General features: G+C 32.7%; 1 protein-coding gene across 1 annotated transcript in view; it reads right to left on the bottom strand.

Annotated features, from left to right (window-relative positions):
• Nucleotides 1-17,934, bottom strand: part of LOC130895795 (heart- and neural crest derivatives-expressed protein 2-like) — a 36,741-nt gene that overhangs the window by 14,901 nt on the left and 3,906 nt on the right. The window contains exons 2-4 of the mRNA XM_057803348.1: nucleotides 7,573-7,737; nucleotides 1,635-1,813; nucleotides 1,325-1,504 (exon numbers count right to left, since the gene is read on the bottom strand). Of these exons, the coding sequence (XP_057659331.1) occupies nucleotides 1,325-1,504; nucleotides 1,635-1,813; nucleotides 7,573-7,737 (524 nt within the window). The remainder of the gene's footprint in view (nucleotides 1-1,324; nucleotides 1,505-1,634; nucleotides 1,814-7,572; nucleotides 7,738-17,934) is intronic.

Raw genomic sequence — 17,934 nt, 5'->3', positions numbered from 1 at the left:
AATAAGGCAACACTATTACACAAAGACTGGGAAAAAAAGTGGTTGAGTCACTGACTGAGCCCTACCAGAAAACAGAAACGTGACATTCGACAATTATTTTACTGATTTATCGTTAGTATATAGTTTGCTTTTAAATGGACTCACCATGATAGGAACAGTAAAAAAGAACAACAGATTCGTCCCCCAAGAATTTCAACCACATAAGGATCGTGAAGTAGAAGCTTCGAGTTTTGGGTTTAAAGAAAGCAACACTGGTATAGTACGTACCAAAACCTCGAAAAAGCGTAATTTTGTTGACGACAATGCTTTTCACCAAAGAACTCAGTGATGTGAAAAATAAACCTCGAATTATTCTAGAATATAACAAAACCAAAGGCGGTGTGGACACATTAGACCAGATGGTTCACGAATACATGTGTAAAAGACGCACAAACCGTTGGCCTTTCGCATTTTTTATGAATATGTTAGATGTGGTTGGGATAGCAGGTTATGTGATATGGAAAAACCTACATTCTGAATTGAATTCTCAGAAGCATGAGAAAAGACGCCTATTTCTTGTGTTTCTAGCAGAAGGACTAATAATACCCCAAATACGCAGAAGAAAAACTTTTGGACAAAGGAAATTAAAGCAACAATGAAGCGATTTTTGCTAGAAACGCAAGACCAACTAAATATATCAAGGAGTGTAGAGTCTTCACCGCCTCGTAAAAAAAGGTGTTATATGTGTCCGTCCAAAAAAGGTAGAGTGCAGAAAAAAATTTGCACTTGTTGCAAGAAAAGCATTTGTAGCGAACATTCTCATATTAAGCGAACTTGTTTTTGTTGTTCAGAAACATTATAATTTTCCCTTGTGCATGCGTATAATTCTTTGTACCTAGTATTATAAAGTAAGTGTTATCTTATTAAATTTTTCATTGCATTACCATTGACTTTTATTAATAAAGCATATGCATAATCAATAGGCAGACAATATCTGAAGTGAACTCTCCAACGGGCTCAAACTATCCGTTTACGTTACTAGCGCAAACTATCCGGATAAGGGTTAATAAAACCAATCTTCAACAATATCTATACTTCGTGTTCTCTAGCAAATAGGAATATTGTTAATCCAAACAAACATAAATAAAGAATTAAAGTTCTACTTTTGTTTTTATGACTTCTATTTTATAATTAGATTTAACATCCTAATCTTGCTTTAGTTTGATATAATTATACAATAACAAACATTGTACTGAACCCACTGTTTAGTAAAGTCACTTTTTTAGATCCAATTAATTCGATAAAGAATTTAATTCACGGTTAGATTGAAAAACAAAAGGCTTACCGAACTGGCATTTTTAGGTGAAATTTGTCCCGTAGTGCAGTCATTCACTTGAACAGGGTTACTATTCGATTTTCTAGAAATAGTTCCAAGTTCAGCTTTGAAACCACCAGCTGGGTCGTCTGTTTCTAAAGCCCTTGTCAAATAAGAAATGTAAGAAGTTGCTAGCCTCAACGTCTTTATCTATAAAAAATGTTATTGGTTAATACTTTATATTTAATTAAAGGCAATATGGAGCATTTCTTGAAAATATGAAATAATTGAAAATCTATCATGCAAGAGGTATAATTCTCATTATAAAAATTAAGCTTACTTTTGATAATTTGGTATCGGCCGGAACATTAGGAATACAATCTCTTAAGTCTGCATAAGCCATGTTTATCGATTGAGTTCTTCGTCTTTCTTTTTTATTTGCAGTCGTTCTTCTTTTAACCACTCGTACAAACGGGCCTGTTGAATGTAATTCCGTATCTGTACCTAAATTTGGATATGCTGAAAGAACGAAAAGATACACGTAAATATTGGACCACTATTGAAGAATACTGTTATGCATTTTGAATTTATTCTAATAAATATCAATTTATACAAATGTGTGTTTATCAAATATTTATCTAGATAAATCAGAAAAATTGTTCACTTCTTTCAAATTATCTTGTTAACATTTCAAACGAAAAGTAAAACCCTAAATACCTAAATGCGGATCTAATAACTTTTTAAAAATGATGCGTTGACCTTGATTTCAACGAGAAAACATTGTCCCATAATACTTGTAAAAGTCACCCTTTCACCCTACGCAGTCATCCCCTTGAAAATTACATTGCAACTGGGGAATAGTATCTGTTTTAGAAGATCTTCACAATCATCTATGTAAAATTTATCGATTTGTTTTGATTATTTATGGATTATAAAAAAAGAAACACGAAATAAGTGATCTTTGGAATTACCCAAATACACGGCAATGGATAGTATACCATCTAATTTCTATAATGTTAAAGTATTTAATAGATATGTGTACGGTTTATTTGTTGAAACTATTATTTAAAACTCGCAGAGTAGCAGAGTAACTGCAATCTGCCTTATAGACAATGATTGTTTAATATGAATGAAGGGATGACTTGTGAAGAAGTACTCTAGTGAGTAACCTTTTTTAAATCTTAATTCAAGTCTTATTCTAGAGTTTAGGTTTTTCTTTGTTTCTATATGATTCAATTAATATCTAAACTTATCTGTATTCGGATAACAGCAAGCGTTTCAACATATGCACTTCACTATTGTCGCGCATATTTAACGATTGGCTGGCACACTGGGATGAGCTGACAATCTTTCACTATATTTGGCACTAAAACGATTTATGACTTTGACGGATTCCAGGGAGAACGTCATGGTGAATTGCTTCGTTAGGGACATAATATGGTGCGTCGACTTTTGCACGTAGCACTTTATTTTGGAATCTCTGATAGATGGCGGTATTGGATTTATTGGCGGTACCCCATAGTTTTGGGCCGAACGTTAATATCGGTTTTAGATGGTTTTATATAATAACATTTTGTTATCTACAGTGAGTTTCTATTTTCGGCCAATAACCTGTACATTTTATGTAGCTTACGCTTTGTAAATATGTGTTTCCTCCAGGTTAGATGTCTATGCATGTGCATGCATAGGTATTTTGAGTCCTCTGCTTGTGGAAGTATACTATTGTTAATCTTTACTGATGGGCATGTTTCTCTTCGTAAGGTGAATTATACATGTATTGAGTTTGCTACTAATTCTTCTGTCCCATGCTTGTTGCGAAATCCAAACTGATGGTCTGATATTATTTATTATCTTTTTGAGTATTTTAACTTACAGTTTCTCGAATATTTCGAGAAAGATATAAGTAAACTCTGGGAGGAGACTTCCTCTGGCGTTTTTCCTGGTTTGAGGATCATTATTATTTGGGCAGGTTTTTAAGTGCATTAAACATGTATACTAAAAGTTTGTATTTTTTTCTGATAGCACTTGTGAAATTTTGCCAGAGATTAAATCATAATCAGGCGATTTTTTATTTTCATTCTATTTATTATTTGCTTAATTTCAGTCATTGTCACTTTCTGGTGAGGAAAATCGAATAAATAAGTTTAAATAAGGGTTTTAACAATTTTATCATCTGCAAAAATCTCTGAGAGTTAGGATTTGAATACGTTGCTTAGGTGTTTAGAAAATGCCTTCGATCTTTTTTTTCAGTTCTTTCCCCCGCGTTATTTACGTTTTTAATTGGAGGATTATTTTGCTGGTTTCTATTAAGCTTTCTAGTTGCCTTCCAAAGTAATTTGTCGTTTCAGTTGGCTAAAGATTTTCAAGAAATTCTTAGATATATCGGTTTTGTTCATCTTGTATCAGGTTTGTTGTTGTTGTTGTTGTTGTTTTTTGTGTTCTGTTCTGCTGTAATGTTTCACGCATTTATCTTTTTTCTTTCATTGAAGGTGACATTTCTGCAGAGAAGAATACATAGGTGTAGTGGTCCATATTGCTGGTTATATATTCTTGATTAACCGCTGATTCTATTTCAAATTCAGATTTTAAGGATAGGTCTAATGATTTCAGTTTGTCTAGATGTTCTCCAAATGCTTTCCAATCAATTTTGTCGTTACGAAGGCAAAGTATCCCCTTCTTTGGTACGATCCTTACATATACAGTTAGCATAGAGTTTTTGCTATAATTGCCTATGTATTTCACATCCCCTATAGTTTGCGGAGTGATTAGTCCCACAGGTGGCACACTTTACCCTTATCGTCTTAAGTTTTCAGTGCGCATTCCTTTGTTCCGTGCGAGCTTGCACGTTTAACTAATGTTTTTCAACAGTACGAAATTATAGATTAATATTGATCACCTCACATATTTAGAGCTTATAGAATTATTTTCTACTTTTTAATTCGATTAACTACAAAAGTGCATTTTTTATCTTTTTTCATACTAGCTGCTGGACCTTTTGCAGTTTTGAAATTGCCATGAAGAAAAACAAAACAAGAGAGCACATTATATTCAAAAAAATATTTAGTTGATATAAATAATATGAAATGGAAAAATATTTCTTAAAAATAATATTGTTCAAGTAACTGCCGTCTCGCCGCTGGTATTCTTGAAATATGTCCCTTAAATTTTTGAAAGCTCTTCGACACATAGCACCGGATATGTAGGTGTTATAACTCTTTTTAAGTAGAGTTTATATAATATAGATTCGATTTCTAACAAACTCATCAAAATAAATCATCTGGAGATAGGTCTAGGCTTCGAAGAGGCCATGTAATATCCCTGCACGGGATCAATCAAATTCTTGTTAGATGTACGACAAGTTGCGTGGTAGCATTTTCACATATTCTTCAGAAGTAACAGTAGGCGAATCGATGTATACATGTTCAAAGATACACGGGCCTATTATGCCGCTTAAAGATATTTACGCCGAAGCCGTCATTCTTGGAGAATGTCAGATCTTACGTAAAAGTGGTTTTCGTCCATTAATAAAATATCATCAAAGTTACCAAAACGCTCGAATATAGAATCGTCGAAGATTTTTCTTAAATTAAAATAATTTTCTATTAATTCTTGCACCGAATGTATCTTAAAGGGATACAGTTTCAAGTCCAACTTCAATATCCGACGTAAAAGTTTAAAAGTTTATGGTCCGTCCGTTATAATTCATATCTAGCTCGCTAACTATAATTTATTTCTTATAAGTAATATATGAGTAGAATGTAAATGAGCAAAGTTATGGATTTTTCCCCATCAGCCCAGCGATGATAATGATGGAAATTTATCCTGGATAAGTTTGCAAAATGTCAAATTATTTAAAATTTTTAAGTTTTTGAAAATCAAGTTCAAAGATTCCGTTTAATAGATACATAATAAGTCAACGTATTAATGATGAATGTGCATAGGACAGCATACAAATTCAATGATAATCATCCAAGTGGAAACATTCGTTTCAAAATTGAATAATACGTTTACAATTTTCACTACAATCCGTCTTGCATTTACAAAAAATAGTATTGAGTAGTTTTTCTGGAGCAGGCGGGAGTAAAGTTTGAATTGGCTACAAATATTTATCTGTTAATCTCCAAGCCCATTCTCCTGGGTCCAGCTCATTGCCTAGCCACACTTGAACTTGATAATACACACGATACAAGTGTTGAAATGCAGAAGCAGATGTTGGAGGCAGACAAGACAACTGTACTGTTTTATTGTTCCATGCAGATTTTACAAACTTCAAATATCTATATTTGTCTATGGAATCAATTTTTTTGAAGAAGTCAACGAATTCCATTTGTAACGATGTCGTTTGGAGAAAAGTCAATCTTTGTAAATAATTCTGCGCAATGAATTGAATCATTACGTTTCTCAAACAATTTAAATACTGATGTTTTACCTCTATTAAAAATTGCTGATGTAGTATCACAACCAGTTATTGCATGTAAAAATAAAATATGAGCTTGATATTTCGGATATGCAGTCAGACTTTGTAATGAATATATTGTTGATTGTACTTGAGCTTTCCCAGGTTTTAAAAAGTAAATAATTTTATCATTTGGAGAGTCCGTGCAGTCAGTAATATCAACAAATCAACATCTTCCCCAACAACGACAGTTGTATCTGAACTTTTCCATTGTTCTATTGCTGTTTCAATTATATTTTAAAACCTTCATTTAAAGTATATAAGTTTTATTGTATAAGTAACACAAACCAATAGTTTCTTTTTTTCATTTATATTTGGTGCCGTATACAGGCTGCATTTTAGTGCATATTATGTAAAATATGAATTTTCTAATGATTAAAACCGCGATATCTCAAGAATAGTGAGTCGTAAGAGAAAAAGTGACTGGCCCATTTTTGTAGAAAATTGTATGATCTGCAACTTTTGTCTGACATACTTTTACAATAATACTTACTGTTTTCGAGAAAAATGGAAAAAACCTTAATTTTGTACTTTTGACCTTAAATAAATTTTTTTGCAGAAGTAGGATCGAAGGGGAGTTTTGACATTTCATTTATAATGAAATTTAACGTCTCTGTCAATTTTCAGCTCTATGCGAATTTTGGCTAAGTTATGACTTATTTTTGTCTATTTTTACTGAATTATGTGAAGTTTGTTGTGAAGGTGAACAGCACATATTAGTTTTTAAGACTAGTAATACGCACGCTAAAGAATTATTGAAGATTATCCACAGTGACGTGGGTCCAATGGAAAATATGTATCTTTGGGTGCAAAGTATTTTGTTACTTTTGAAGATGGTTTTGGCATTTGTATATTTTATTAAAACAAAATAGAAAGTTTTTGTTTTAAAATATTTAAAAATATGGTTGAAATCCAGACAAACCGTAAAATAAAAATACTTAGATCGGATAATGGAGGTGAATATTGCTCAAAAGAATTTAAAAAGTTTGTAGAGCAAAAAGTATTCATCGAACGAGTAATCCATATACTCCGGATCAGAATTTAATGTAATAGCATTAGATCATTACCTGCTGGTTTACAAAAAACTAAATGGAAAATTGGATTGGAAGTAAACCAGATGTAAGTCATCTCAGAATATTTGGAAGCTCTGTAATGGTTCATGTTCCAACATAGAAGAGACTTAAATGGGACAAAAAGTGAATAAAATGTATTTTAGTTGGTTATGGTGGCACTGTTAAGGGCTACAGGGTTTATGATGCTAAGAAAAATACCGTGTTATTAGCAGAGATATTGTTGTGATATGGTATGTAAATAGTCACATAAAAATTATAGTAAACAAAAAAGTAGATACAGATTATATAAGTGACCCCACTTCCTGTGGGAGGACATGACAAAAAAACTGATGAATCTAGGCAGTCAACTAGCTTAGGTGAGATATACGTGTAAAAACAAAAATGCGGGTTCCACTGTTTCAATACTTTAAATTATATGTGCTCAAAAATGCTCATAAAGCGTTTTAATATAAATTAACATATGACAGTAACACTGACGCCCGTTCTAGTAATCTCTACTTAGTTAATATATATCCTAGTTTAATAACTTCTATCCTTCGTGTTCTTGTTTAAAAAAATCAATATTAAAAGCAATAATTTCCACAAACCCATTGAGAAATTTTATTTTAAATTGGCTGACTGTGTAGGGTAGAGGAGAAACATTACGTATACATTATGATAAAATGTGTCCCACTCATTTGGAAATTAATCACCTTCTCAGTTATTTAAAGTAGATACTTTTCGTCGTGTATATTAATTTTTTTACTTACTGTTTCGATAAGGTGAATATCTATTTGAAGAACAGCCTACTTGTGTATAAATTTGGTATGTGCCTCCTATTGTATTCTGTAATATATTCGGGGATGGTGAATCTGATCGGGAAGGACTATTGGACCAAAAATTTGTATCATCTCCACCTGCCGTACTACCACTATCTGAAAAACAATAGTTTCGAAGTAAATAATCAACTTAAATTTGCAAATTGTTTAGAAACGTCAAGATGAGTTATAATAATTTTGAAATGATAAGTAATTGTTATCTTTTCCAAACACATTTCGCGGTCTCACCAAATGTTTTAAACAAGAAGCAATTAGCAATAAACAAAGTTGGAAGTTGTTCACACTTTTCAAATTAGGTAGTAACATCTTGGAGGAAAAAATTGATCGTATTTTGACCACCAACCTAATATTAATCGTAGAAGTGAATAAAAGGCTATTAACAACAATACTTGTCAAGACTGTCGAGCAAACAAAAATATTGAATAGCATTGATGAAAAAAAAACTTGACTAAATAATGCCTTTACATACAATGGAAATTTCACAACTAAGATCTAGCCAAAAGAATCATGTCACTGTCGATAAATTGTAGCTGTTGATAAAAAACATCGAAATACTTCGAAGAATACCGAATATCGTCTACTATTGGAAAGCTATAAGGAATATATGGTGTGAAGGAAGCGGAATCATGAACTGGAAATTCATCTCCAATGGCAGCTGTTTTTCGTGGAAAAACAATGATGAACAATGGTGGATCCTGTACAGAAAGCCATAATGTAACTTTATTATATTCCAATACAATAATGAATGCCTAAACGTTAAATGTTCTGTTACCGAATTCTTCACTAATAAGGGCTAGGACCGGTTACCAGATTTGTTATTTCTTAGTTGATCGAAGTTCAAATTTTATATAGAATGTATTTCAGCAAGCTAATATATATGACTCGTGATTTGTTAAAACGGCATATGTCCTTGCTTTTACAAGCTTGTCATGGGCGCGCAAAAAGATCAGATTTTGTTATAAAGGCATCAGTCGGTGACTCATGCCGTTTTAACAAAATTGTTCTGGCAACATCTCGTGGAACTGTTATGATTCTTAGGTTAGGATTCAATTTGACTGAAAGTTGTCATTAACGTGATTACTATCATTATTTTGTGATAAATTATCGCAAGAAATATATGAGAATGATGGAAAGTGAGAGTAATGTAGACAGTGATACTGAAAAAAATAATCACGCAAGAGAAAATGCGATCCAAGCAAATACGTTAGAAAGAAATGTAAACCATGGTAAGTGTAATATAAAAGTGTAATATAAAAAATATTTCTCAATACTGTTTTCCCTTTGTTTAAATAATAGGTGTAAAAAGGAATGTTTGGAGACTCTTGGTGAAGATAATTGCATCGATATATTCACAAAGTTCTATGATATATACAGTAAGAACAGGCAGGACATGTTTATCCAAGGACTCATAGATGTTCATTCTGTCAAGCAGCGACGCCCAAGAAAGGGCGTCTCCTATATTAAACACTGCAAGTTTTAAGTACCACTTACTGCAAGGCTGTAAACGAATTGAAGTATGCCTAAAAGCATTCACGTCTCTTATGGATATTACTACAAAGTGGGTAAGAAAAATAAGGAAACTAAAGTAAGAAGGGAAAATACCAGAAGACAAAAGAGGTAGATTTGTTAGTTACAGCCTTCTAGCTGATGTTAAATTGAAGGTCCGCGAACACATTGGCTCATTTCCACTAAAAGAATCGCACTACTCTGGACAAAAGATTTTTTATTTGATCTCTGACCTCGATTTAGAAACAATGCATAAGTTATATCTTGAAAAATATCCCGACAAGAAAGTTAGCTATTCCTTTTATCGATCTTTTTTTGCAGAGAATTTAAACTATAGATTTGGATGGCCCCAAGTTGATACATGTTGTACATGTGAACTCAACTTAAAAATAAAATCACCCCATTTAAATGAAGTTGCTAAACGCACTGCAGTGGCTGAATTACTAGTTCACAAACGCAAAAGTAGAAAATATTATTCAGCCTTAAAACATGAAGCGTCGGATGATGGTAAGAATGAAGACAACGTCTTATCTATTTCTGTAAACGTCTTTGCCATCTCTAACTGGCTAACACCAGTTTTCTGTATGTATACCACGAAGGTGAAGGGAGGAAAGGGCCTGACGAAGTATGCTCGTTTTTGCATGACTACTTGAAGCAGATCCCAGAGGAAATAACTGAACTGCGTCTCTTCTCTGACAACTGCTCAGCTCAGAATAAAAATCAGGCTATTATGTGATATATGCTTTTCCTCACAGACTCTGACAGATTTAAAAAAATTCAACATTATTTTCCGGTGAGGGGAACAGTTTTTACCCTGTGACAGGGATTTTGGAATTATTTGATGTAAGGGTACTTTATGTTCCCATTCCCTGCGATCAACGGCCTCCTTTATCATACCTTTTTTATGAGCCTTCAAAGAGATTTATCTGTGCTGCCTAGTAGGTGTTCATACCCAACCGGAAAAGTTCCCATAAAAGCTTCAAAAATGATAGGTTTTGTCAAACTTGAGCAATATGTGCCCAATGAACACCATTTATTCTATGAAGATCTTCTAAATTGGCCAGTGAATAATAATAACTTCCAAGAAGATGAATAGAGGCCAGGGATATTTTACTTGGTAGTGTTGTTTTGCTACATGACTTAAATTTGTTTGAGAAATATGTAATGTGGTAATATTATTTCATAAATTGAAAAAAAAACTAGAAAAGAACTTTAATTTCCGAAATTTCAATTTGTTAAAAGGGCATCAGTAGGGAACTTTCAAAATTTTGAAAAAAATACAAAATATAAATTTAAAAGATCAGTTGTCGGAAATATTGTTGATTTGATGATATGAAACATCTTGAAATTATTAGAATTGTTTTTTTTTTATTTTAATACTTTAAACATTTTTTTTTCAATTTTCTCAAAACTTACTTTTCCTGACTGATGCCTATTTAACAAATCGCGATTCACATAACGATAACATTAGCAACAAAGTGTTGATACGACAAGTACATCAATTGATTTATTTAAATAAACACATTTTCTTCTTCTATTAATCGTGAAATTTAACAGAATCTTCCGAAATGATTTGAATTACCGGATTTAGAATAAAGACCTTAGACCAAATTACTTACATAGCTTCTATCTGCATCCTGTACATAACATGTTTTACTCTTAACGAACATAATTTCGTCTATACTTATAATCCACCTTTCAAGTAGGTTTTAATCAGCCATCAGTCATATTTCAAATTGATTGATGTAAGTGTAGGTAGTTTAAAGTTTTAAAAATGTTAAAATAAACAAAAGATTGAAGATACGACTTTATAAATTGATACAGCATCCTGTAATTTTTAGAAAGTAGAGAATATAAAGGAGTTTGTCTATGTTTACGCTGCATACAGCGGCGTATCAATTATAACGTATAACAATAATTTCTTTCAATTTATAGAAAGGATATTTTAAAAACAATTAATATGTGAAAAATATCATTGGCCAAAACAACTACACACAGCGTTACTACTCCAAAAAATATGTTATTCATAATAAATTACACTCTCATCCTCCTAACTTGCAATTAAATTGATAGTACTTATTCTCAAACTTTGACCAAAAAAGTTCAATTTAGATACACTATGGGATAATTGACCTGATATTTGTCTCATTGGAATATAACACATAGATTGATAGTTCTATTATATCAACAACAAGGATTGCTATTCATATATTCAGAATGAACAAATGAATTTATCATATTTTTATTACAATTTAGCCAAACAGGCTTTGAGAAATGCTTTTTAAACGCCTTTTGACATTAAAACTTCGTGCACATCTTTTTAGTTAATTGTTGAGAACTCATCGAAAGGTGAATGTGATATTCAATTCGATCATTTCATTTTCAAAGTACTTGCTTGTTTCATGATTTGCATGATGCAAAATAGTTACAGTCGTATGTGGAATTAAAGGTTCCTTCGAAGAAAGTTGCCAACATTTGATCAGCACTATTCTTTAGTCTTTTTTTAGGTCATAACTATATGTCCACGACTCGTCGGTACCGTATATGATTTCGGAAGCACTGTACTAGTATTTTCTAATCATTTCATGGCATTACTCAACACGAGCTTGTCTAAGTATAACGAACAAAATAGAAACCAAAATATATAGCTTCCTGGTAATATCCATGACATTGGCTTGTCACTTAAATAATATTATTTGGTTACGCCACTGGTCTTACGGTAACTACGCTGTGTTTATTTTGATAAACCATTTTGACGAAAATAGCTTGATTACTAGTATTGGTATACACGGGAAAGTTCATAAAATTTGGTAAACAAACATTCCAGAAAATTTCAAACAAGCGGTTTACTTTTTATCTTACATGCTGCTTTTTTTCGATAAAAAATGGTGGATATAAAATGCAAGATCTGCATTTTTGAGACAAATAATCACTTCATTGTCGGAAATATAGACTAACAAACATTTAAAAACCAAAAATTTCATTTTTGCTTTTTAACGACTCACCGACTGCTGTCATAAACAAGTTATTGCAAGATTTTTTATCCATATGTACTGAAGAAGTTCAACCAAAGAAATATAACATCATCGAGGCGAAATGAATCAAATCATAATAGTGGGTATTCACTTGCAACAAACCACTCCGATCGAGCCCCTAGCGCGCCCCGTGCGCTGTTTAAAACTCGTCTTTTCTATAGGATCCGACAAATGGGACATATTATAAAAAATTGAAGAAGCATGATGCTTGGGTGGAAAACCTTTATATTATCTTTGACTACTGTACGAATCGTCAGTGTAATAGGCAGGCGATCTTGTACAGGAATTGTCTTTCGAAATACTGTATCTTTTTTGGTTATTCTAGGGCTTACTAAACATATTAGATTGTCGAAATCTTGTTTAGTCAACTTTGTAAAATTTCGGTCTTTTCTTTTTGTCTCTATTTTATTACCCGCTAATGCTATAATTAAAAAAACACCAGTGGCTATGGAAATAACAGATGTATTCATTTCGACAAACACATAAACTAATACGGACTGATAACTGGTGCGAACACCGGAACGATTAGCGCAAAATGTTTGGAGTGTGCAGCGCGTTTCGTTCGTTCGAAGTGTTTTGCTGCAAGTGAATACGCACCTTAAGGAATAGTTGATTTATTGAAGGCGCACGAATTACCCAACTAAAATGATTAATTAACAAATCGCACGAATATTAAATAGTCTTCAACATCTACTGAAAGGAATTAAATATAAGTAGGAATTAGTATTGAATATCAATAGTACAAAAGTACTGCTAAAATTCAAAACTGCTTAAGAAAGCACTGCAATTTTTTCACAAATACTATGATAGATCACAAACATCCATACTTCCGCCAGTTTCAGACAATTTACCCTATTCATACGAAATCAAAAATTATGTTGAACGTATCTCAGATATACGAGGTTTGTCACAAAATAATCGTAATTACCTTCATATCTACATGTCGAAGCTTCCAAGAAACCTCCGTGTGGCATGGACGTCACACGTAAGTATGTGAATTTGTAATCGAGACGTGTAAGTTCGTGAACGAAGTACATGTGATTACAGTCAAACTGGATTTTCTGGAACCGTGAGTGATAATTAAATTGAACACACTGAAAGACGATAACTATAATAATTATAACAGGAGTCAGACAGTGCAATTGTGTGTGTTGGTGTAGTGATAGTAGTAAAAGTGTATTCATTATGTTTAAAGTGTCTTTTTCCGTTCTCCTTTTTTTCATTTTAAAAATAACAGGAAATTTTAATTACGAATTCACATTAAGTTAAGCTTTAGTCTTGAAAAAATATCTGATTATTAATGGTTGTGCATTGGCTATGATCCAGAAACAATGTCCACTTCGAAGCAAAATGAAGACAATGTTATGTATTGGATACTACAAATATTCTCCAAGAGGTTACACCATCACTGAAAAATACTACGTTAAGTAGTATTGAAATGATTACGTGACGATGTGGAATAGTGGTTATTGGCTGCTTCACCCCAACAACAGGCCTTGTACAACAGATTTAAAAAAAGTACCTGTATAGGCCCAACGACTCTCTCTGGAACATATATTCTGCATATGAAACTAACAATATAATCCAATTGTTTTTCCAGTAAATATTCTAGTAGATTATATAAATTAACATTTTAACTAAGAGAATGGGTGCCATTTTTATAGCCAAATTTAAATATATTAAGAAAGCCTTCACTTGCAGAAGTACTGCGTTTGACTGTAATCAAGAGGAACAAATTATTTGTCCATGGAAATATTGCTGATTCTACTATCTAAAATCCAGAAACAATAAAACATTTCATGATAACTATTTGTCTCGACATACAACAAGAAGGTGAGTATTGAAAAATGAAAGCTGAAATATTCCAGGTCCTATTTTATACGTTCTCTATTGTAATCTGATTGGACCAAATAATGAAATGATTTAATATTTACTGATAAAGTAGGTAATGCAAATTTGATTGGATATGTTACTAATAATAATAAATACTAGTACACACTGGAAATACAATGTATGGAATAAAGAAAGTTTAAATGGACAGGGAAAATTTCCAGAACATGTAATTAAGAATGGACAACCGAAGCTATTTTTCATAATTGATGAAGACAATAACATCATTGGAGAGATGAGATGCTCTGGTATGCACCAAAAAAATCGACGATTAATAACAGATTTACTGAATGTGTCGAATGACACAAATGATCCCTCACGCTCTTAAAAAGTAAAGAAAAAATCACACTTTAAATACAACAAAACCAGATATTAATTTTAATATGTACTTGTCTATGAGAACGTTGGTGTTCGCTGGCCAAACATAGAAGTCATATAGTCATTTGTTTGTAGACTCATACCTTCTTTCTCACTTTGACTTTCACATGTTCGTGAAGACATAAAAAAATGTTGAAAAAGGATTTGTGCTTGAATTAGAAGGTAATCGCCAAATATAGTGATGAACGTGACCGATATTGGTTTTGTGAGAAAGTAAGATCAAGTGGTTGTAAGATTAAGGCCGAGTATTCAAGATAAAGACCAAAACCAAGTTGTGCAAGATTTACGTAAGACCAAGACTGTCACATGGAAGTAAAAAGTAGGTATATAAACAGTCGCCTTAGGAACCTCGGTTTCCCTAGTGAGGGTGTGTATTTACAAATACATATAGATTTATTTTTTCAAGATATTCACACCAGTCATGTATTGCATGAAGCTACCTTATGAAATGTTATAATTTAAACGTCATTTATAAGGTCATGGGTGATAATAAAAAAAATAATATAAAAAACAAGTGCACGACCTAGCTATTCAAGACCAAGAGTATTCATGACACTGCAATACCATGCCAAGACCAAGTTTGCAAGACTAAGATCAAGGGCATTCTGGTCTGGTCTTGTATGTATGTATGTATAGTTTTTAAGGTGTCATATACACTTTGGGCCAAAGGATCTAGTGGGTCTCCTTCTCTTGCTGTGATACTGGTGATGCTCAGTGTTTGTAGATGATCTATTAATTTCACTCATTCAAGAAAGTTCAGGATCCGGGATGGATCTAGCTGAAAAAAATCTTAAACTTGTATTTCATTTGATTTCAGGTGTTATTTTCTGGAACGCTGTAGTCTCTAGTACTTCGAGAGAATGTGGATAAAGGATTCGTCCTCTATATAGAAAAATTTTTTCATTGTATACTCTGCTAAATCTAGCATCTTGAGGTGTTCATGGAGCCGGCAATTCCCTGACAAGTCTTCTGCTAGTGTTCGTATATTGTTCTTATAAATACAAGGTGTCCAAAAAGGGTATCGGGTATTTGTAAGTTCAAGTAAACAAAAACTATTTATAAGCAATAAAAACTTTTACTGTGAATGAATTGGAAAATTATTTGGAAAAGATGATGTTATCCAAATGATGACCGTTACGTTGCTGGCACTCTTCTAAACGGGAACGAAGATTGGCGATAACACGTCGACACACAGCTCTTGATATTGCTGCCATTTCTGACCTGATGTTTTTTTTCAATTGGGTTAGGTTCGTTGGATTATTTTGATAAACCTTACTTTTAAGGTATATCCATACAAAATAGTAAAGCGGGCTAAGGTCGGGGCTTCTGGGAGGAAAGGTGATGTTACCCCTTTGCGAAATGACTTTATTAGGGAATAATTCATTCACAACTTCCATCGAGTCATTCGAGGTATGGCAAGTGGCCTAATCTTCCTGGAACCACGTTCTTGAGTTGAAACCTGCAAACTCCTGCAACTCTGGGACCAAAAAATTTCGCAAAATATCGCAGTAACTGTCACTATTCACATTGATTGCTCGGCCTTGTTGATCTTCATGAAAATAAGGACCAATAATTCCTTTAGCAGACATAGCGGCCCAAACAACGACCTTTGGGCTGTGCAAGGGTCGTTCATGCTTTCGTCTCGGATTCTCGGCTGCCCAGTACCGACAATTCTGCTTATTAACATGATCATTAAGGTGAAAATTTGCTTAATCGCTGAACAGTATGTTTTCAAAGTTGTTAAATCGCTGCATTATTCCGTTCGCAAAATTCTTGAACCAATTGAATTTTATAGGCTTTTAAATGCAAATCTTCTTTTAAAATCAAATATAAGGACGATGTTTTTATGTTTAGCACTTGGCTTCGCTTTCGGATGGATAAAAATGGATTTCGACGAACCGACGCCTCAACTTCTTCAATTGTTTCCTCATCGCGGACTGAATGAGGGCGAGTTTTGAATTTTAACTGTCGCACCTGTATTCTCGAACATTGTGATCCATTTCCTAATGCTATCGTTACTTGGCGCGTACGATATTTTGTACGATACAGACGTTGAGCAATCACTATTGAATCCCCGAGTACTGTTCCATCGTGACTAAAACTCCACAAAATAGCGGACGCCACGAACCCCTCCCCGCTCCGTTTCGAATGTGCCGCGAAAACAAATACCCGATACTCTTTTCGAACACCTTGTAGGTTGACATATTATTTTCTAGTGTTTTTCTTCATTATTCTGTAGGGTTAGAACCTACAAAGAGTTTATTCATCCTTATTTTCCCTAGTATTTCATTTCTCTTCACTTCGTTGTGTACCGTAATCCATTGGTTTTGGTCTCTGTCATCACTATTATTTAGAGGCCAAAGAGAAATAGTTTCCAAAAAAGATATGGAAATGTGAGAGAAGTGTTCAAATGACTTATCTTAAAAGAAAAATTTGTAGTCAACAAGAAATGAATTTTGACTGAAAAACTTTAGTCATATAGATTAAATATTGAGAAATTTCAGCCGATGTTTAAGAAAAAAATATGTGGTATAATAATACAAATTATATTATTTATTAAAATCTATAATTCTACCTCATTCTTTTGATTGATGTCTTTTCGAATATACCTACTTGGTCTACGTAGTTATAGGAATTGAATTTTCCCTTCTATAGGTATATTTATTATTAATTAATATTACATTGATGGAACAATTTTGGTTTGAAGCTTCTGTTCTAAATTGTGATTATTTGTATTAATGTACTTGTAAATGACATTTTCTCTTATTTTGAAATCTTAAACAATAATTAAAATGCCAGATTGTTCTATCTTCTTAACTTTTCATTTTTACATGAATATATCATCATGGGAAACAAAATATTTAATAAAATAAATGATGACATTAAACGATACTGTTTATTGTTTCAAATTTTTATACGGCTACATGTCCCCATTTGTTACACAAATGTCTCCACTGGATGTATATAATATAAAACATGATTTAATGAAGAAATTTAATAGAAAAAAATGCATTCAGGGTGATTGTTTTGAATGAAGAAAACGTTTTCAATGGATAACATAAGATTTAAATAACTGAAAATCGTTTGCCAAATGTGGTATATTATAATAGCGCACTTTCTACATTGTCAGGATTTACAAGAAATTTATAATATAATGATTTGTCGAAAGTAATTTTTCAATCACCAGTTTTATATAGATTTATGTTTTCAATACAAAAATATAGGGTTAGAACAATATTTTAACTTCCATACAAACTATAACAAATTCTTTTTCACTTAATCCTAAGCCTAATTACCGTAGGTAAATCACTGTTTGATTGGGGGTTATAGCAGATACATATACAAGCATATGTATCTGTTGTTTGATCTTTTATTCCTTCCCATTCTATCCTTCTTTCCTCCTCTGTTACTTTCGAATTTTCCAGCCATGTTTTTCTTGATCTTTCTCAATAATTGTTACTTGCTATTTTGGATTCGAGCGTTT

The sequence above is a fragment of the Diorhabda carinulata genome, chromosome 1 (genome assembly GCF_026250575.1).
Source record: "Diorhabda carinulata isolate Delta chromosome 1, icDioCari1.1, whole genome shotgun sequence".
NCBI lineage: Eukaryota > Metazoa > Arthropoda > Insecta > Coleoptera > Chrysomelidae > Diorhabda > Diorhabda carinulata.
The sequence above is the reverse complement of the archived record's forward strand: the minus strand, read 5'-3'. Positions and strand labels throughout refer to the sequence as shown.